This window comes from Oncorhynchus nerka, linkage group LG8 (assembly GCF_034236695.1).
Source record: "Oncorhynchus nerka isolate Pitt River linkage group LG8, Oner_Uvic_2.0, whole genome shotgun sequence".
Classification (NCBI taxonomy): Eukaryota; Metazoa; Chordata; class Actinopteri; order Salmoniformes; family Salmonidae; genus Oncorhynchus; species Oncorhynchus nerka.
In genome coordinates, this window is record NC_088403.1 from 8396180 (window position 1) to 8413842 (window position 17663).

Genomic DNA, 17663 nt, shown 5'->3' on the forward strand with positions numbered 1-17663 from the left:
TTACTACTGTACATTGAACCACAGCTACATTACTACTCTACATTGAACCACAGCTACATTACTACTCTACATTGAACCACAGCTACATTACTACTCTACATTACCACCTCATTATTGTTTTGCGGTTCCCATTTGTTTCTCATATGGTAAGTACGTGTTGTTGCATGAGAAACACATCATAAGGAAGGCTATTACTGCCGTCAGTACTGGCATGGTGAGAAACACACCATAAGGAAGGCTATTACTGCCGTCAGTACTGGCATGGTGAGAAACACACCATAAGGAAGGCTATTACTGCCGTCAGTACTGGCATGGTGAGAAACACACCATAAGGAAGGCTATTACTGCCGTCAGTACTGGCATGGTGAAAAACACATAAGGAAGGCTATTACTGCCGTCAGTACTGGCATGGTGAGAAACACATCATAAGGAAGGCTATTACTGCCGTCAGTACTGGCATGGTGAGAAACACACCATAAGGAAGGCTATTACTGCCGTCAGTACTGGCATGGTGAAAAACACACCATAAGGAAGGCTATTACTGCCGTCAGTACTGGCATGGTGAGAAACACATCATAAGGAAGGCTATTACTAACGTCAGCACTGGCATGGTGAAAAACACGAGGCTCGTCTTCAGTGAACTGCGAGGTGAGCAGTGCTTTGGCGGCTTCCGCTGTGCATGAGTGATGTCCCACTCCATAGGGATATTTATCTCTCCTTACGACTAAATGCTCCGCCTGAGGGACACTCCCACACCGAGGGACACTCGAAAACTAGGGGAGGGCTAAGAGGGGTTATTAGAATTGACAGTCTCTCTCTCTCTCGCCCCCCTCCCCTCACAATTGGTCCTAAGAGACCAGTAGACTGTTAGCCTGACACAGCAGATGGAAGGTAAGAGAAGGCCACACCAACACAATGTAGCCAGCCACACACAGAACACAACTCACCACCAATGCAGCATTAGCATAGAAATGGTGTAGAAACACAACACAGTAAAACCCTCCGATCCATTGAAGCCTTTAATAACCAATCACAGCAAGAGAAGCCTTTAATAACCAATCACAGCAAGAGAAGCCTTTAATAACCAATCACAGCACGGCAGCATCTAGACAAAAAAAAAAATGGATAAACTGCAATAGCAGCTCCCGTTTACGCAAATAAACACAAATAAATCCCAAAGCCTTCCATATTAGAGCACTAACAAACCAGAGACCCTCTATACAGGGGATAGATCCACGGTGTGACAGCGGTTATTATCGTCCCAAATGGCACCCAATCCCATATATAGAGCACTAACTCCTACCAGAGACCCTCTATACAGGGGATAGTGTGGTGTTTGGGACACAGGCACGGTGTGACAGCGGGTATTATTACTACTAGAGAGGGGAAACCGTTGCTAAAGGCCACTGAGAAACTGTAACAAAACACCTGATAGATGAACAGACAGTTATGTGATTCTGTTGGACACATATAGGGCTGAGACTGGGCTGTCTCTCAAATGGTCCCTATTCCCTGTTTACTACACTACATTAGACCAGAGCCCTATTCCCTGTTTACTACATTAGACCAGAGCCCTATTCCCTGTTTACTACACTACATTAGACCAGAGCCCTATTCCCTGTTTACTACATTAGACCAGAGCCCTATTCCCTGTTTACTACATTAGACCAGAGCCCTATTCCCTGTTTACTACATTAGACCAGAGCCCTATTCCCTGTTTACTACATTAGACCAGAGCCCTATTCCCTGTTTACTACACTACATTAGACCAGAGCCCTATTCCCTGTTTACTACACTACATTAGACCAGAGCCCTATTCCCTGTTTACTACATTAGACCAGAGCCTTATTCCCTGTTTACTACACTACACTACATTAGACCAGAGCCCTATTCCCTGTTTACTACACTACATTAGACCAGAGCCCTATTCCCTGTTTACTACATTAGACCAGAGCCCTATTCCCTGTTTTACTACATTAGACCAGAGCCCTATTCCCTGTTTTACATTACACTACATTAGACCAGAGCCCTATTCCTATTCCCTGTTTACTACACTACATTAGACCAGAGCCCTATTCCCTGTTTACTACACTACATTAGACCAGAGCCCTATTCCCTGTTTACTACATTAGACTACATTAGACCAGAGCCCTATTCCCTGTTTACTACACTACATTAGACCAGAGCCCTATTCCCTGTTTACTACATTAGACTACATTAGTTTACTACATTAGACCAGAGCCCTATTCCCTGTTTACTACACTACATTAGACCAGAGCCCTATTCCCCTATTAGACCAGAGCCCTATTCCCTGTACATTAGACCAGAGCCCTATTCCCTGTTTACTACATTAGACCAGAGCCCTATTCCCTGTTTACTACATTAGACCAGAGCCCTATTCCCTGTTTACTACACTACATTAGACCAGAGCCCTATTCCCTGTTTACTACACTACATTAGACCAGAGCCCTATTCCCTGTTTACTACACTACATTAGACCAGAGCCCTATTCCCTGTTTACTACACTACATTAGACCAGAGCCCTATTCCCTGTTTACTACATTAGACCAGAGCCCTATTCCCTGTTTTACTACACCAGAGCCCTATTCCCTGTTTACTACATTAGACCAGAGCCCTATTCCCTGTTTTACTACACTACATTAGACCAGAGCCCTATTCCCTGTACATTAGCCCTATTCCCTGTTTACTACATTAGACCAGAGCCCTATTCCCTGTTTTACTAGACCAGAGCCCTATTCCATACATTAGACCAGAGCCCTATTCCCTGTTTTACTACTATTCCCTGTTTACTACATTAGACCAGAGCCCTATTCCCTGTTTACTACACTAGACCAGAGCCCTATTCCCTGTTTACTACACTACATTAGACCAGAGCCCTATTCCCTGTTTACTACACTACATTAGACCAGAGCCCTATTCCCTGTTTACTACATTAGACCAGAGCCCTATTCCCTGTTTACTACATTAGACCAGAGCCCTATTCCCTGTTTACTACATTAGACCAGAGCCCTATTCCCTGTTTACTACATTAGACCAGAGCCCTATTCCCTGTTTACTACACTACATTAGACCAGAGCCCTATTCCCTGTTTACTACACTACATTAGACCAGAGCCCTATTCCCTGTTTACTACATTAGACCAGAGCCCTATTCCCTGTTTACTACATTAGACCAGAGCCCTATTCCCTGTTTACTACATTAGACCAGAGCCCTATTCCCTGTTTACTACATTAGACCAGAGCCCTATTCCCTGTTTACTACACTAGACCAGAGCCCTATTCCCTGTTTACTACATTAGACCAGAGCCCTATTCCCTGTTTACTACACATTAGACCAGAGCCCTATTCCCTGTTTACTACATTAGACCAGAGCCCTATTCCCTGTTTACTACATTAGACCAGAGCCTATGTGAGTGAGTATCTCTCCTCCCAGGTTCTGTAGCAGTGCAGCAGAAACAACATAAATCACTGCTGGATGAGCAATGAAGCCTCCTGTAAATGATAACAGGGCCCACTCGCTAGGGGGCCCCCTGTTCTCGCAGCGCCGCAGGGGGGTCCCCCTGTTCTCACAGCGCCGCTGGGGGGTCCCCCTGTTCTCACAGCGCCGCTGGTGGGGGCCCTGTTCTCAGAGCGCCGCTGGTGGGGGCCCTGTTCTCAGAGCGCCGCTGGTGGGGGCCCTGTTCTTACAGCGCCTCTATATACAGTGCCTTGCGAAAGTATTCGGCCCCCTTGAACTTTGAGACCTTTTGCCACATTTCAGGCTTCAAACATAAAGATATAAAACTGTATTTTTTTGTGAAGAATCAACAACAAGTGGGACACAATCATGAAGTGGAACGACATTTATTGGATATTTCAAACTTTTTTAACAAATCAAAAACTGAAAAATTGGGCAAAAAAGTTTGAAATATCCAATAAATGTCCCACTTGTTGTTGATTCTTCACAAAACAATACAGTTTTATATCTTTATGTTTGAAGCCTGAAATGTGGCAAAAGGTCGCAAAGTTCAAGGGGGCCGAATACTTTCGCAAGGCACTGTATAGTACCATGCTGATGTCACAGTAGATGGTTGAACAAACGGGACCACACCCCTTTCTACTCCTTATGGGGAAGTAATCAATGTGTAAGGGAATAATGAAACAAACAAATAAACACAAAACCAAAACAGACAAACCCATGGTTGTCCTGTAGGGTCCTTTCATAGATGTCAGGTACTGTAGTCTGTTAAAACCTCTACCCCTGAGTCAACACAGTCCTGGTTACTGTACCAAACAGACAAACCCATGGTTGTCCTGTCGTGTCCTTTCATAGATGTCAGGTACTGTAGTCTGTTAAAACCTCTACCCCTGAGTCACAGTCCTGGTTACTGTACCAAACAGACAAACCCATAGTGTCCTTTCAGAGATGTCAGGTACTATAGTCAACACAGTCCTGGTTACTGTACCAAACAGTGTAGACTGAGCGCTGGCCAACAAGACACGTTCACATCAATATTGTGATGTGATACAGTCAGGCCTTCATAAAACATAATACGTTGTAAACAACATCAGCAGTAACACCAGTTGATGAGATTGTCAATAATAATCATATGAATTAAATGAGGCTACCGGTACTCATAAGGGACATACAGTGCATTTGGAAAGTATTCCGACCCCTTGATTTTTCTCTCTTCACATTCTGTTAGATTAAAGCCTTATTCTAAAATGGATTAAAGAAACCAAAAATACTCACTAATCTACACACACAACCCCATAATGACAAAGCAAAAACAGTTTTTTTTTTTTTATATTTGCAAATGCCTTAAAATGTAATAAATGGAAATGCCTTATTTACATAGGTATTCAGACCCTTTGCTATGAGACTCGATATTGAGCTCGGATTAATCCTGTTTCCATTGATCATCCTTGAGATGTTTCTACAACTTGATTGGAGTCCACCTGTGGTAAATTCAATTGATTGGACATGATCTGGAAAGGCACACACCTGTCTATATAAGGTCCCACAGTTGACAGTGCATGTCAAAGCAGAAATGAGGTGGAAGGAACTGTCCGTAGAGCTCCGAGACAGGATTGTGTCGAGGCACAGATCTGGGGGAAGGGTACCAAAACATTTCTGCAGGATTGAAGGTTCCCAATAATTTTTTAACCACCAACACTCTTCCTAGAGCTGGTCGCCCGGCCAAACTGAGCAATCGGGGGAGAAGGGCCTTGGTCAGGGAGGTGACCAAGAACCTGATGGCCACTCTGACAGAGCACCAGAGTTGGGAGAACCGTCCAGAGGGACAACCATCTCTGCAGCACTCCACCAATCAGGCCAGACGGAATCCATTCCTCAGTAAAAGGCACAAGACTTGGAGTTTGCCAAAAGGCACCTAAAGGACTCTCAAACAAGATTCTCTGGTCTGAGGAAACCGAGATTGAACTCCTTGGCCTGAATGCCAAGTGTCACGTCTGGTGGAAACCTGGCACCATCCCTACGGTGAAGCATGGTGGTGGCAGCAACATGCTGTGGGGATGTTTTTCAGCGTCAGGGACTGGGAGACTAGTCAGGACCGAGAGAAAGATAAACGGAGCAAAGTACAGAGAGATCCTTGATGAAAACCTGCTCCAGAGTTCTCAGAACCTCAGACTGGGGCGAAGGTTCACCTTCCAACAGGACAACGACCCTAAGCACACAGCCAAGACAACGCAGAAGTGGCTTCGGGACAAACCTTTGAATGTCCTTGAATGGCCCAGCCAGAGCCCGGACTTGAACACGATTGAACATCTCTGGAGGGACCTGAAAATATCTGTGCAGCAACGCTTCCCATCCCACCTGACAGAGCTTGAGAGGATCTGCAGAGAAGAATGGGAGAAACTCCCCAAATACAGGTGAGCCAAGCTTGTAGCATCATACCCAAGAAGACTCAAGGCTGTAATCACTGACAAAAAGTGCTTCAACAAAGTACTGTGTAAAGGGTCTGAATACTTACGTAAATTATATTTTTTTATACATTTGAAAAAATACATCTAAAAAAACTGTTATTGCTTTGTCATTATGGGGTACTGTGATGTCATTAACTGTAAGGTTAAATAACTGTGATGTCATTTTATACATTTGAAAATGTCATTATACTGTGATGTCTAAAAACTGTTATGGGGTACTGTTGTCATTATGGGGTACTGTGATGTCATTATGGGGTACTGTGATGTCATTATGGGGTACTGTGATGTCATTATGGGGTATTGTGTGTAGATTGATGAGGGAGAGAAAAATGAATGCACCAATTTGTAAGTCGCTCTGGATAAGAGCGTCTGCTAAATGACTTAAATGTAAATGTAAATGTAAAAAAAAAAGTGAATCCATATTAGAATAAGGCTGTAACGTAACAAAATGTGGAAAAAGTCAAGGGGTCTGAATTCTTTCTGAATGCTCCGTACGTATACTATCAGAATACCAACTGGATACAGTCACAGTTGATGAGTTATTTATACATATTTATACACATTTATATATTTATATTCCGAAATGATGAAATGAAACACAACAATACTCCATCTTCTAGTAGCCTACAGACAACCAAGAAGGAAGACATCTCTGTTCACGTGATGACATCACTGGGGCGGAGCTTCCTGCCATCCAGGACCTGAAAACCAGGCGGTGTCAGAGGAAGGTCACCCAAGTCGTAGACTGTTCTCTCTGCTACCACACGGCAAACGGTACCAATGTCTGGAAGCAACAGGACTCTGAACAGCTTCTATCCCCAAACCATAAGACTGCTAAACAAGACTCACACACACACTGGACTCTACCCACATGCTCACACACACAGCTCACACCCCAACACACACACACTGGACTCTACCCACATGCTCACACACACACTGGACTCTACCCACATATGCTATACCACCATCTATTATCTATCCTGTTGCCTAGTCATTTTACCCCTATCTAAATGTTCATATCTACCTCAATTACCTCATACCTCTGCACATCAACTCAGTACTGGTACTTCCTGTATACAGCCATGTTATTACCTGGTACTTCCTGTATACAGCCATGTTATTACCTGCTACTTCCTGTATACAGCCATGTTATTACCTGCTACTTCCTGTATACAGCCATGTTATTACCTGCTACTTCCTGTATACAGCCATGTTATTACCTGGTACTTCCTGTATATAGCCATGTTATTACCTGGTACTTCCTGTATACAGCCATGTTATTACCTGGTACTTCCTGTATATAGCCATGTTATTACCTGGTACTTCCTGTATATAGCCATGTTATTACCTGGTACTTCCTGTATACAGCCATGTTATTACCTGGTACTTCCTGTATACAGCCATGTTATTACCTGGTACTTCCTGTATACAGGCATGTTATTACCTGGTACTTCCTGTATACAGCCATGTTATTACCCGGTACTTCCTGTATACAGCCATGTTATTACCTGGTACTTCCTGTATACAGCCATGTTATTACCTGGTACTTCCTGTATATAGCCATGTTCTTACCTGGTACTTCCTGTATACAGGCATGTTATTACCTGGTACTTCCTGTATATAGCCATGTTATTACCTGGTACTTCCTGTATACAGCCATGTTATTACCTGGTACTTCCTGTATATAGCCATGTTATTACCTGGTACTTCCTGTATACAGGCATGTTATTACCTGGTACTTCCTGTATATAGCCATGTTATTACCTGGTACTTCGTGTATATAGCCATGTTATTACCTGGTACTTCCTGTATACAGGCATGTTATTACCTGGTACTTCCTGTATATAGCCATGTTATCTTTAATCACTGTGTATTTTTGCCTCGTGTCACAGTCTATGTTTATGTTTAACTCTGCGTCGTTGGTAAAGGGCCCCGTCAGGAAGCATTTCACTGTTAGTCTACACCTGTTGTTGGTAAAGGGCCCCGTCAGGAAGCATTTCACTGTTAGTCTACACCTGTTGTTGGTAAAGGCCCCGTCAGGAAGCATTTCACTGTTAGTCTACACCTGTTGTTGGTAAAGGGCCCCGTCAGGAAGCATTTCACTGTTAGTCTACACCTGTTGTTGGTAAAGGCCCCGTCAGGAAGCATTTCACTGTTAGTCTACACCTGTTGTTGGTTAAGGGCCCCGTCAGGAAGCATTTCACTGTTAGTCTACACCTGTTGTTGGTAAAGGCCCCGTCAGGAAGCATTTCACTGTTAGTCTACACCTGTTGTTGGTTAAGGGCCCCGTCAGGAAGCATTTCACTGTTAGTCTACACCTGTTGTTGGTTAAGGGCCCCGTCAGGAAGCATTTCACTGTTAGTCTACACCTGTTGTTGGTTAAGGGCCCCGTCAGGAAGCATTTCACTGTTAATCTACACCTGTTGTTGGTTAAGGGCCCCGTCAGGAAGCATTTCACTGTTAATCTACACCTGTTGTTGGTTAAGGGCCCCGTCAGGAAGCATTTCACTGTTAGTCTACACCTGTTGTTGGTTAAGGGCCCCGTCAGGAAGCATTTCACTGTTAGTCTACACCTGTTGTTGGTTAAGGGCCCCGTCAGGAAGCATTTCACTGTTAGTCTACACCTGTTGTTGGTTAAGGGCCCCGTCAGGAAGCATTTCACTGTTAGTCTACACCTGTTGTTGGTTAAGGGCCCCGTCAGGAAGCATTTCACTGTTAGTCTACACCTGTTGTTTACGAAGCATGTGACAAATTACACTTGATTTGATGTGATGAAGTACTACAGATGCTTTTCAACACTGGTTGAATGGCCATTTTTACCCTGTAGGCACCTGGAACTTACTACAAGTAGGATAAATTACACTGTAGGCACCTGGAACTTACTACAAGTAGGATAAATTACACTGTAGGCACCTGCAACTTACTACAAGTAGGATAAATTACACCGTAGGCACCTGCAACTTACAACAAGTAGGATAAATGTCACTGTAGGCACCTGCAACTTACAACAAGTAGGATAAATTACACTGTAGGCACCTGCAACAAGTAGGATCAATTACACTGTAGGCACCTGCAACAAGTAGGTTAAATGACCCTGTAGGCACCTGCAACTTACAACAAGTAGGATAAATTACCCTGTAGGCACCTGCAACTTACAACAAGTAGGATAAATTACACTGTAGGCACCTGCAACTTACAACAAGTAGGATAAATTACACTTGCAGAGAATTACTTGCCTCCAACCAAAGTAATTTGGTCCAGACCATGTTTTAGTTGGAAGTGAAAAATCGTAATAATTATTTTTTATTTAACCTTTATTGAACCTTTATTGAACCTTTATTTAACCTTTATTTAACCTTTATTTAACCTTTATTTAACCTTTATTTAACTTGCCAAGTCAGTTAAGAACAAGTTCTCTTCTTTTTTTGTTTTACAATGACGGCCTACTTCAGCCAAACACGGAAGACGCTGGGCCAAGTGTGCGCCACCCTATGGGACTCCCAAATCACAACCGGATGTTATACAACCTGGATTTCGAACCAGGGAATGTAGTGACGCCTCTTGCACTGAGATGCAGTACCTTAGACCGCTGCGCCGTTCGGGAGCCCCAAATTTCAGTTTAGGTCACATTTTTTGGTGGTCCTGTGCCAGTTGTAAATCAAAACAAATAAATGTGTGAACACCATTTGATTGGTGAATTCTGACATATGTTAGAAGAAATAGTGAATTGTGTAATGATATTAATATATTTGACTGCAACTGAATGGACTGACTTCCATAGAACCTGAAGCCATCTAATGGTGAATTTAGGAATTACACCGACACCCACTTAATTTACCATCAAACGCAACAGTTTAAGCTCTCTTTCTGGCCATTATATCTGCTAACAAAGGTGCAGAGAGGAACCCACAGGTGGGATAGGAGGAACCCACAGGGGGGATAGGAGGAACCCACAGGGGGGGGATAGGAGGAACCCACATGGGGGATAGGAGTAGAGAGGAACCCACATGGGGGATAGGAGGAACCCACAGGGGGGATAGGAGTAGAGAGGAACCCACAGGGGGATAGGAGGAACCCACAGGGGGGATAGGAGGAACCCACAGGGGGATAGGAGGAACCCACAGGGGGATAGGAGGAACCCACAGGGGGATAGGAGGAACCCACAGGGGGATAGGAGGAACCCACAGGGGGATAGGAGGAACCCACAGGGGGATAGGAGGAACCCACAGGGGGATAGGAGGAACCCACAGGGGGATAGGAGGAACCCACAGGGGGATAGCAGCAGAGAGGAACCCACAGGGGGGATAGCAGGAACCCACAGGGGGGATAGGAGGAACCCACAGGGGGGATAGGAGGAACCCACAGGGGGATAGGAGGAACCCACAGGGGGATAGGAGGAACCCACAGGGGGATAGGAGGAACCCACAGGGGGAATAGGAGGAACCCACAGGGGGATAGGATTAGAGAGGAACCCACAGGGGGGATAGCAGGAACCCACAGGGGAGATAGCAGGAACCCCTCAGGGGGGATAGGAGGAACCCACAGGGGGGATAGGAGGAACCCACAGGGGGGATAGGAGCAGGGAGGAACCCACAGGGGGGATAGCAGGAACCCACAGGGGGGATAGGAGGAACCCACAGGGGGGATAGGAGGAACCCACAGGGGGGATAGGAGGAACCCACAGGGGGGATAGGAGGAACCCACAGGGGGGATAGGAGGAACCCACAGGGGGGATAGGAGGAACCCACAGCGGGATAGGAGGAACCCACAGCGGGATAGGAGGAACCCACAGGGGGGATAGGAGTAGAGAGGAACCCACAGGGGGATAGGAGGAACCCACAGGGGGATAGGAGGAACCAGGGGGGCAGGGGGGTCATACCTTCCTGAAAGCAATCATCTCCAGCACTGGGAAAGACTTGACTTTCGATTGGAGAGCACAGTGTGTTCTGGAGTGTGTCTGTCGAGGGTGTGATTGCTCTGCTCGGTCCACTAGTGACTGTCTGTTTAACCTGTAATTGTGTTCACAGTGGGACTGGGCTTGGGCCTTGGCTGACAGGATAGTGGCCCTTCGAGGAACACAAAGATCACCACATACCCAGTGTTACCAGAGGCAATACATACAACACTATTCCCTGGCTGTTACATACAACACTATTCCCTGGCTGTTCCATTGCTAAAGTTTTTTAAATTTATTTTTGTACTAATTTTGAACATTTGAATTAAGTGGAATAAGTTGTATTAGACTCGCCAAGCCCGGCTCCCTCGCCTAGCCCGGCTCCCTCGCCTAGCCCAACTCCCTCGCCTAGCCCACTCCCTCGCCTAGCCCAACTCCCTCACCTAGCCCCACTCCCTCACCTAGCCCCACTCCCTCACCTAGCCCCACTCCCTCACCTAGCCCCACTCCCTCAGTTCTATTTTTGAGAGACGAAGTTGAGTGTGTTTATGTATTCTGTCAGCAGCATGCATCTCAACATGTATATGTACTGTCTGGTCTACGTACTCTGTCAGCAGCATGCATATCAACATGTATATATACTGTCTGGTCTACGTACTCTGTCAGCAGAATGTATATATACTGTCTGGTCTACGTACTCTGTCAGCAGCATGCATCTCAACATGTATATATACTGTCTGGTCTACGTACTCTGTCAGCAACATGTATATATACTGTCTGGTCTACGTACTCTGTCAGCAGCATGTATATATACTGTCTGGTCTACGTACTCTGTCAGCAGCATGTATATATACTGTCTGGTCTACGTACTCTGTCAGCAGCATGTATATATACTGTCTGGTCTACGTACTCTGTCAGCAGCATGTATATATACTGTCTGGTCTACGTACTCTGTCAGCAGCATGCATCTCAACATGTATATATACTGTCTGGTCTACGTACTCTGTCAGCAGCATGTATATATACTGTCTGGTCTACGTACTCTGTCAGCAGCATGTATCTCAACATGTATATGTACTGTCTGGTCTACGTACTCTGTCAGCAGCATGTATATATACTGTCTGGTCTACGTACTCTGTCAGCAGCATGCATCTCAACATGTATATATACTGTCTGGTCTACGTACTCTGTCAGCAGCATGTATATATACTGTCTGGTCTACGTACTCTGTCAACAACATGTATATATACTGTCTGGTCTACGTACTCTGTCAACAGCATGTATATATACTGTCTGGTCTACGTACTCTGTCAACAGCATGTACTTCCTGAGACAGTCCAGGAAGACGTCACTACCTCCCTGGTGAAAGTGTAGGGCAGGCAGCTCAACCCCCATGTTGTGGTCTCTGAGGGTGAACACCAGGTAGGACCAGCCCTCCTCCTTCACCCTGACCGAGGCCAGGTCACTGAGACGGAAGAACAGCCGGGAACCCTTACTCTTCTCTGGGATGGGAGCGGGTTGAGGAGGAGCACCTGGAGAGGGAGGGAGAGGGGTTTAGAGACAGGATATACACAGAAACACACAATGAGGTGAGGGAGATGGAGACTGGGGGGTTTAGAGACAGGATATACACAGAAACACACAATGAGGTGAGGGAGGTGGAGAGAGGGGGATTTAGAGACAGGATCTACACAGAAACACACAATGAGGTGAGGGAGGTGGAGAGAGGGAGGGGTTTAGAGACAGGATATACACAGAAACACACAATGAGGTGAGGGAGGTGGAGAGAGAGGGGGGGATTTAGAGACAGGATATACACAGAAACACACAATGAGGTGAGGGAGGTGGAGACTGGGGGGTTTAGAGACAGGATATACACAGAAACACACAATGAGGTGAGGGAGGTGGAGAGAGGGGGGGGGGTTTAGAGACAGGATATACACAGAAACACACAATGAGGTGAGGGAGGTGGAGAGAGAGGGGGGGGTTTAGAGACAGGATATACACAGAAACACACAATGAGGTGAGGGAGGTGGAGAGAGGGGGGGTTTAGAGACAGGATATACACAGAAACACACAATGAGGTGAGGGAGGTGGTCAGAGGGGGTTTAGAGACAGGATATACACACAATGAGGTGAGGGAGGTGGAGAGAGGGGGGTTTAGAGACAGGATATACACAGAAACACACAATGAGGTGAGGGAGGTGGAGATAGGGGGGTTTAGAGACAGGATATACACAGAAACACACAATGAGGTGAGGGAGGTGGAGACTGGGGGGTTTAGAGACAGGATATACACAGCAACACACAATGAGGTGAGGGAGATGGAGACTGGGGGGTTTAGAGACAGGATATACACAGAAACACACAATGAGGTGAGGGAGGTGGAGAGAGGGGGGTTTAGAGACAGGATATACACAGAAACACACAATGAGGTGAGGGAGGGGGTTTAGAGACAGGATATACACAGAAACACACAATGAGGTGAGGGAGGTGGAGAGAGGGGGGTTTAGAGACAGGATATACACAGAAACACACAATGAGGTGAGGGAGGTGGAGAGGGGGAGGAGATGGAGAGAGGGAGAGGGGTTTAGAGACAGGATATACACAGAAACACACAATGAGGTGAGGGAGGGGGTTTAGAGACAGGATATACACAGAAACACACAATGAGGTGAGGGAGGTGAAGATAGGGGGGTTTAGAGACAGGATATACACAGAAACACACAATGAGGTGAGGGAGGTGGAGAGAGGGGGTTTAGAGACAGGATATACACAGAAACACACAATGAGGTGAGGGAGGTGGAGAGACTGTTTAGAGACAGGATATACACAGAAACACACAATGAGGTGAGGGAGGTGGAGAGAGAGAGGGGGGGTTTAGAGACAGGATATACACAGAAACACACAATGAGGTGAGGGAGGTGGAGAGAGGGGAGGAGATGGTAGAGAGGGGGGTTTACTGTCAGGATATACACAGAAACACACAATGAGGTGAGGGAGGTGGAGAGAGGGGGGTTTAGACTGACAGGATATACACAGAAACACACAATGAGGTGAGGGAGGTGGAGAGAGGGGGGTTTAGAGACAGGATATACACAGAAACACACAATGAGGTGAGGGAGGTGGAGAGAGGGGGGTTTAGAGACAGGATATACACAGAAACACACAATGAGGTGAGGGAGGTGGAGAGAGGGGGGGTTTAGAGACAGGATATACACAGCAACACACAATGAGGTGAGGGAGGTGGAGAGAGGGGGGTTTAGAGACAGGATATACACAGAAACACACAATGAGGTGAGGGAGATGGAGAGAGGGGGGTTTAGAGACAGGATATACACAGAAACACACAATGAGGTGAGGGAGGTGGAGAGAGGGGGGTTTAGAGACAGGATATACACAGAAACACACAATGAGGTGAGGGAGATGGAGAGAGGGGGGTTTAGAGACAGGATATACACAGAAACACACAATGAGGTGAGGGAGGTGGAGAGAGGGGGAGGAGATGGAGAGAGGTGGAGAGGGGGGTTTAGAGACAGGATATACACAGAAACACACAATGAGGTGAGGGAGGTGGAGAGAGGGGGGGATTTAGAGACAGGATATACACAGAAACACACAATGAGGTGAGGGAGGTGGAGACTGGGGGGTTTAGAGACAGGATATACACAGAAACACACAATGAGGTGAGGGAGGTGGAGAGAGGGGGGTTTAGAGACAGGATATACACAGAAACACACAATGAGGTGAGGGAGGTGGAGAGAGGGGGGGTTTAGAGACAGGATATACACAGAAACACACAATGAGGTGAGGGAGGTGGAGAGAGGGGGGGGGGTGGAGAGAGGGAGGGGGTTTAGAGACAGGATATACACAGAAACACACAATGAGGTGAGGGAGGTGGAGAGAGGGGGGTTTAGAGACAGGATATACACAGAAACACACAATGAGGTGAGGGAGGTGGAGAGAGGGGGGTGTGGAGAGAGGGAGGGGGTTTAGAGACAGGATATACACAGAAACACACAATGATGTCAGGGAGGTGGAGAGAGGGAGGGGGTTAGATACAGGATATACACAGAAACACACAATGAGGTGAGGGAGGTGGAGAGAGGGGGGGTTAGATACAGGATATACACAGAAACACACAATGAGGTGAGGGAGGTGGAGAGAGGGGGGGGTTTAGAGACAGGATATACACAGAAACACACAATGAGGTGAGGGAGGTGGAGAGAGGGGGTTTAGAGACAGGATATACACAGAAACACACAATGAGGTGAGGGAGGTGGAGAGGGGGAGGAGATGGAGAGAGGGAGAGGGGTTTAGAGACAGGATATACACAGAAACACACAATGAGGTGAGGGAGGTGGAGAGAGGGGGGTTTAGAGACAGGATATACACAGAAACACACAATGAGGTGAGGGAGGTGGAGAGGGGGGTTTAGAGACAGGATATACACAGCAACACACAATGAGGTGAGGGAGATGGAGAGAGGGGGGTTTAGAGACAGGATATACACAGAAACACACAATGAGGTGAGGGAGTGGTGGAGAGAGGGGGGTTTAGAGACAGGATATACACAGAAACACACAATGAGGTGAGGAGGGGGTTTAGAGACAGGATATACACAGAAACACACAATGAGGTGAGGGAGGTGGAGAGAGGGGGGTTTAGAGACAGGATATACACAGAAACACACAATGAGGTGAGGGAGGTGGAGAGGGGGAGGAGATGGAGAGAGGGAGAGACAGGGTTTAGAGACAGGATATACACAGAAACACACAATGAGGTGAGGGAGGTGGAGGAGGGGGGTTTAGAGACAGGATATACACAGAAACACACAATGAGGTGAGGGAGGTGGAGAGAGGGGGGTTTAGAGACAGGATATACACAGAAACACACAATGAGGTGAGGGAGGTGGAGAGAGGGGGGTTTAGAGACAGGATATACACAGAAACACACAATGAGGTGAGGGAGGTGGAGAGAGGGGGGTTTAGAGACAGGATATACACAGAAACACACAATGAGGTGAGGGAGGTGGAGAGAGAGGGGGGTTTAGAGACAGGATATACACAGAAACACACAATGAGGTGAGGGAGGTGGAGAGAGGGGGGAGATGGATGGAGAGAGGGGGGTTTAGAGACAGGATATACACAGAAACACACAATGAGGTGAGGGAGGTGGAGAGAGGGGGGTTTAGAGACAGGATATACACAGAAACACACAATGAGGTGAGGGAGGTGGGAGAGAGGGGGGGGTTTAGAGACAGGATATACACAGAAACACACAATGAGGTGAGGGAGGTGGAGAGAGGGGGGTTTAGAGACAGGATATACACAGAAACACACAATGAGGTGAGGGAGGTGGAGAGAGGGGGGTTTAGAGACAGGATATACACAGAAACACACAATGAGGTGAGGGAGGTGGAGAGAGGGGGTTTAGAGACAGGATATACACAGAAACACACAATGAGGTGAGGGAGATGGAGGAGGGGGTTTAGAGACAGGATATACACAGAAACACACAATGAGGTGAGGGAGGTGGAGAGAGAGGGGGGTTTAGAGACAGGATATACACAGAAACACACAATGAGGTGAGGGAGATGGAGAGAGGGGGGTTTAGAGACAGGATATACACAGAAACACACAATGAGGTGAGGGAGGTGGAGAGAGGGGGAGGAGATGGAGAGAGGGGGGTTTAGAGACAGGATATACACAGAAACACACAATGAGGTGAGGGAGGTGGAGAGAGGGGGGGTTTAGAGACAGGATATACACAGAAACACACAATGAGGTGAGGGAGGTGGAGAGAGGGGGGGGTTTAGAGACAGGATATACACAGAAACACACAATGAGGTGAGGGAGGTGGAGAGAGGGGGGGGTTTAGAGACAGGATATACACAGAAACACACAATGAGGTGAGGGAGGTGGAGAGAGGGGGGTTTAGAGACAGGATATACACAGAAACACACAATGAGGTGAGGGAGGTGGAGAGAGGGGGTGGAGAGAGGGAGGGGGTTTAGAGACAGGATATACACAGAAACACACAATGAGGTGAGGGAGGTGGAGAGAGGGGGGGTTTAGAGACAGGATATACACAGAAACACACAATGAGGTGAGGGAGGTGGAGAGAGGGGGTGGAGAGAGGGAGGGGGTTTAGAGACAGGATATACACAGAAACACACAATGATGTCAGGGAGGTGGAGAGAGGGAGGGGGTTAGATACAGGATATACACAGAAACACACAATGAGGTGAGGGAGGTGGAGAGAGGGGGGGGTTAGATACAGGATATACACAGAAACACACAATGAGGTGAGGGATGGAGAGAGGGGGGGGTTTAGAGACAGGATATACACAGAAACACACAATGAGGTGAGGGAGGTGGAGAGAGGGGGGTTTAGAGACAGGATATACACAGAAACACACAATGAGGTGAGGGAGGTGGAGAGGGGGAGGAGATGGAGAGAGGGAGAGGGGTTTAGAGACAGGATATACACAGAAACACACAATGAGGTGAGGGAGGTGGAGAGAGGGGGGTTTAGAGACAGGATATACACAGAAACACACAATGAGGTGAGGGAGGTGGAGAGAGGGGGGTTTAGAGACAGGATATACACAGAAACACACAATGAGGTGAGGGAGGTGGAGAGGGGGAGGAGATGGAGAGAGGGAGAGGGGTTTAGAGACAGGATATACACAGAAACACACAATGAGGTGAGGGAGGTGGAGAGAGGGGGGTTTAGAGACAGGATATACACAGAAACACACAATGAGGTGAGGGAGGTGGAGAGAGGGGGTTTAGAGACAGGATATACACAGAAACACA

General features: G+C 46.9%; 1 protein-coding gene across 2 annotated transcripts in view; it reads right to left on the minus strand.

Moving 5' to 3' along the window:
• Window positions 1-17663, minus strand: part of LOC115119720 (TBC1 domain family member 15-like) — a 121892-nt gene that overhangs the window by 93430 nt on the left and 10799 nt on the right. For both annotated transcript variants that reach the window (XM_065021289.1, XM_065021290.1), the window contains exon 5: window positions 12149-12374. In XM_065021289.1, the coding sequence (XP_064877361.1) occupies window positions 12149-12374 (226 nt within the window). The remainder of the gene's footprint in view (window positions 1-12148; window positions 12375-17663) is intronic.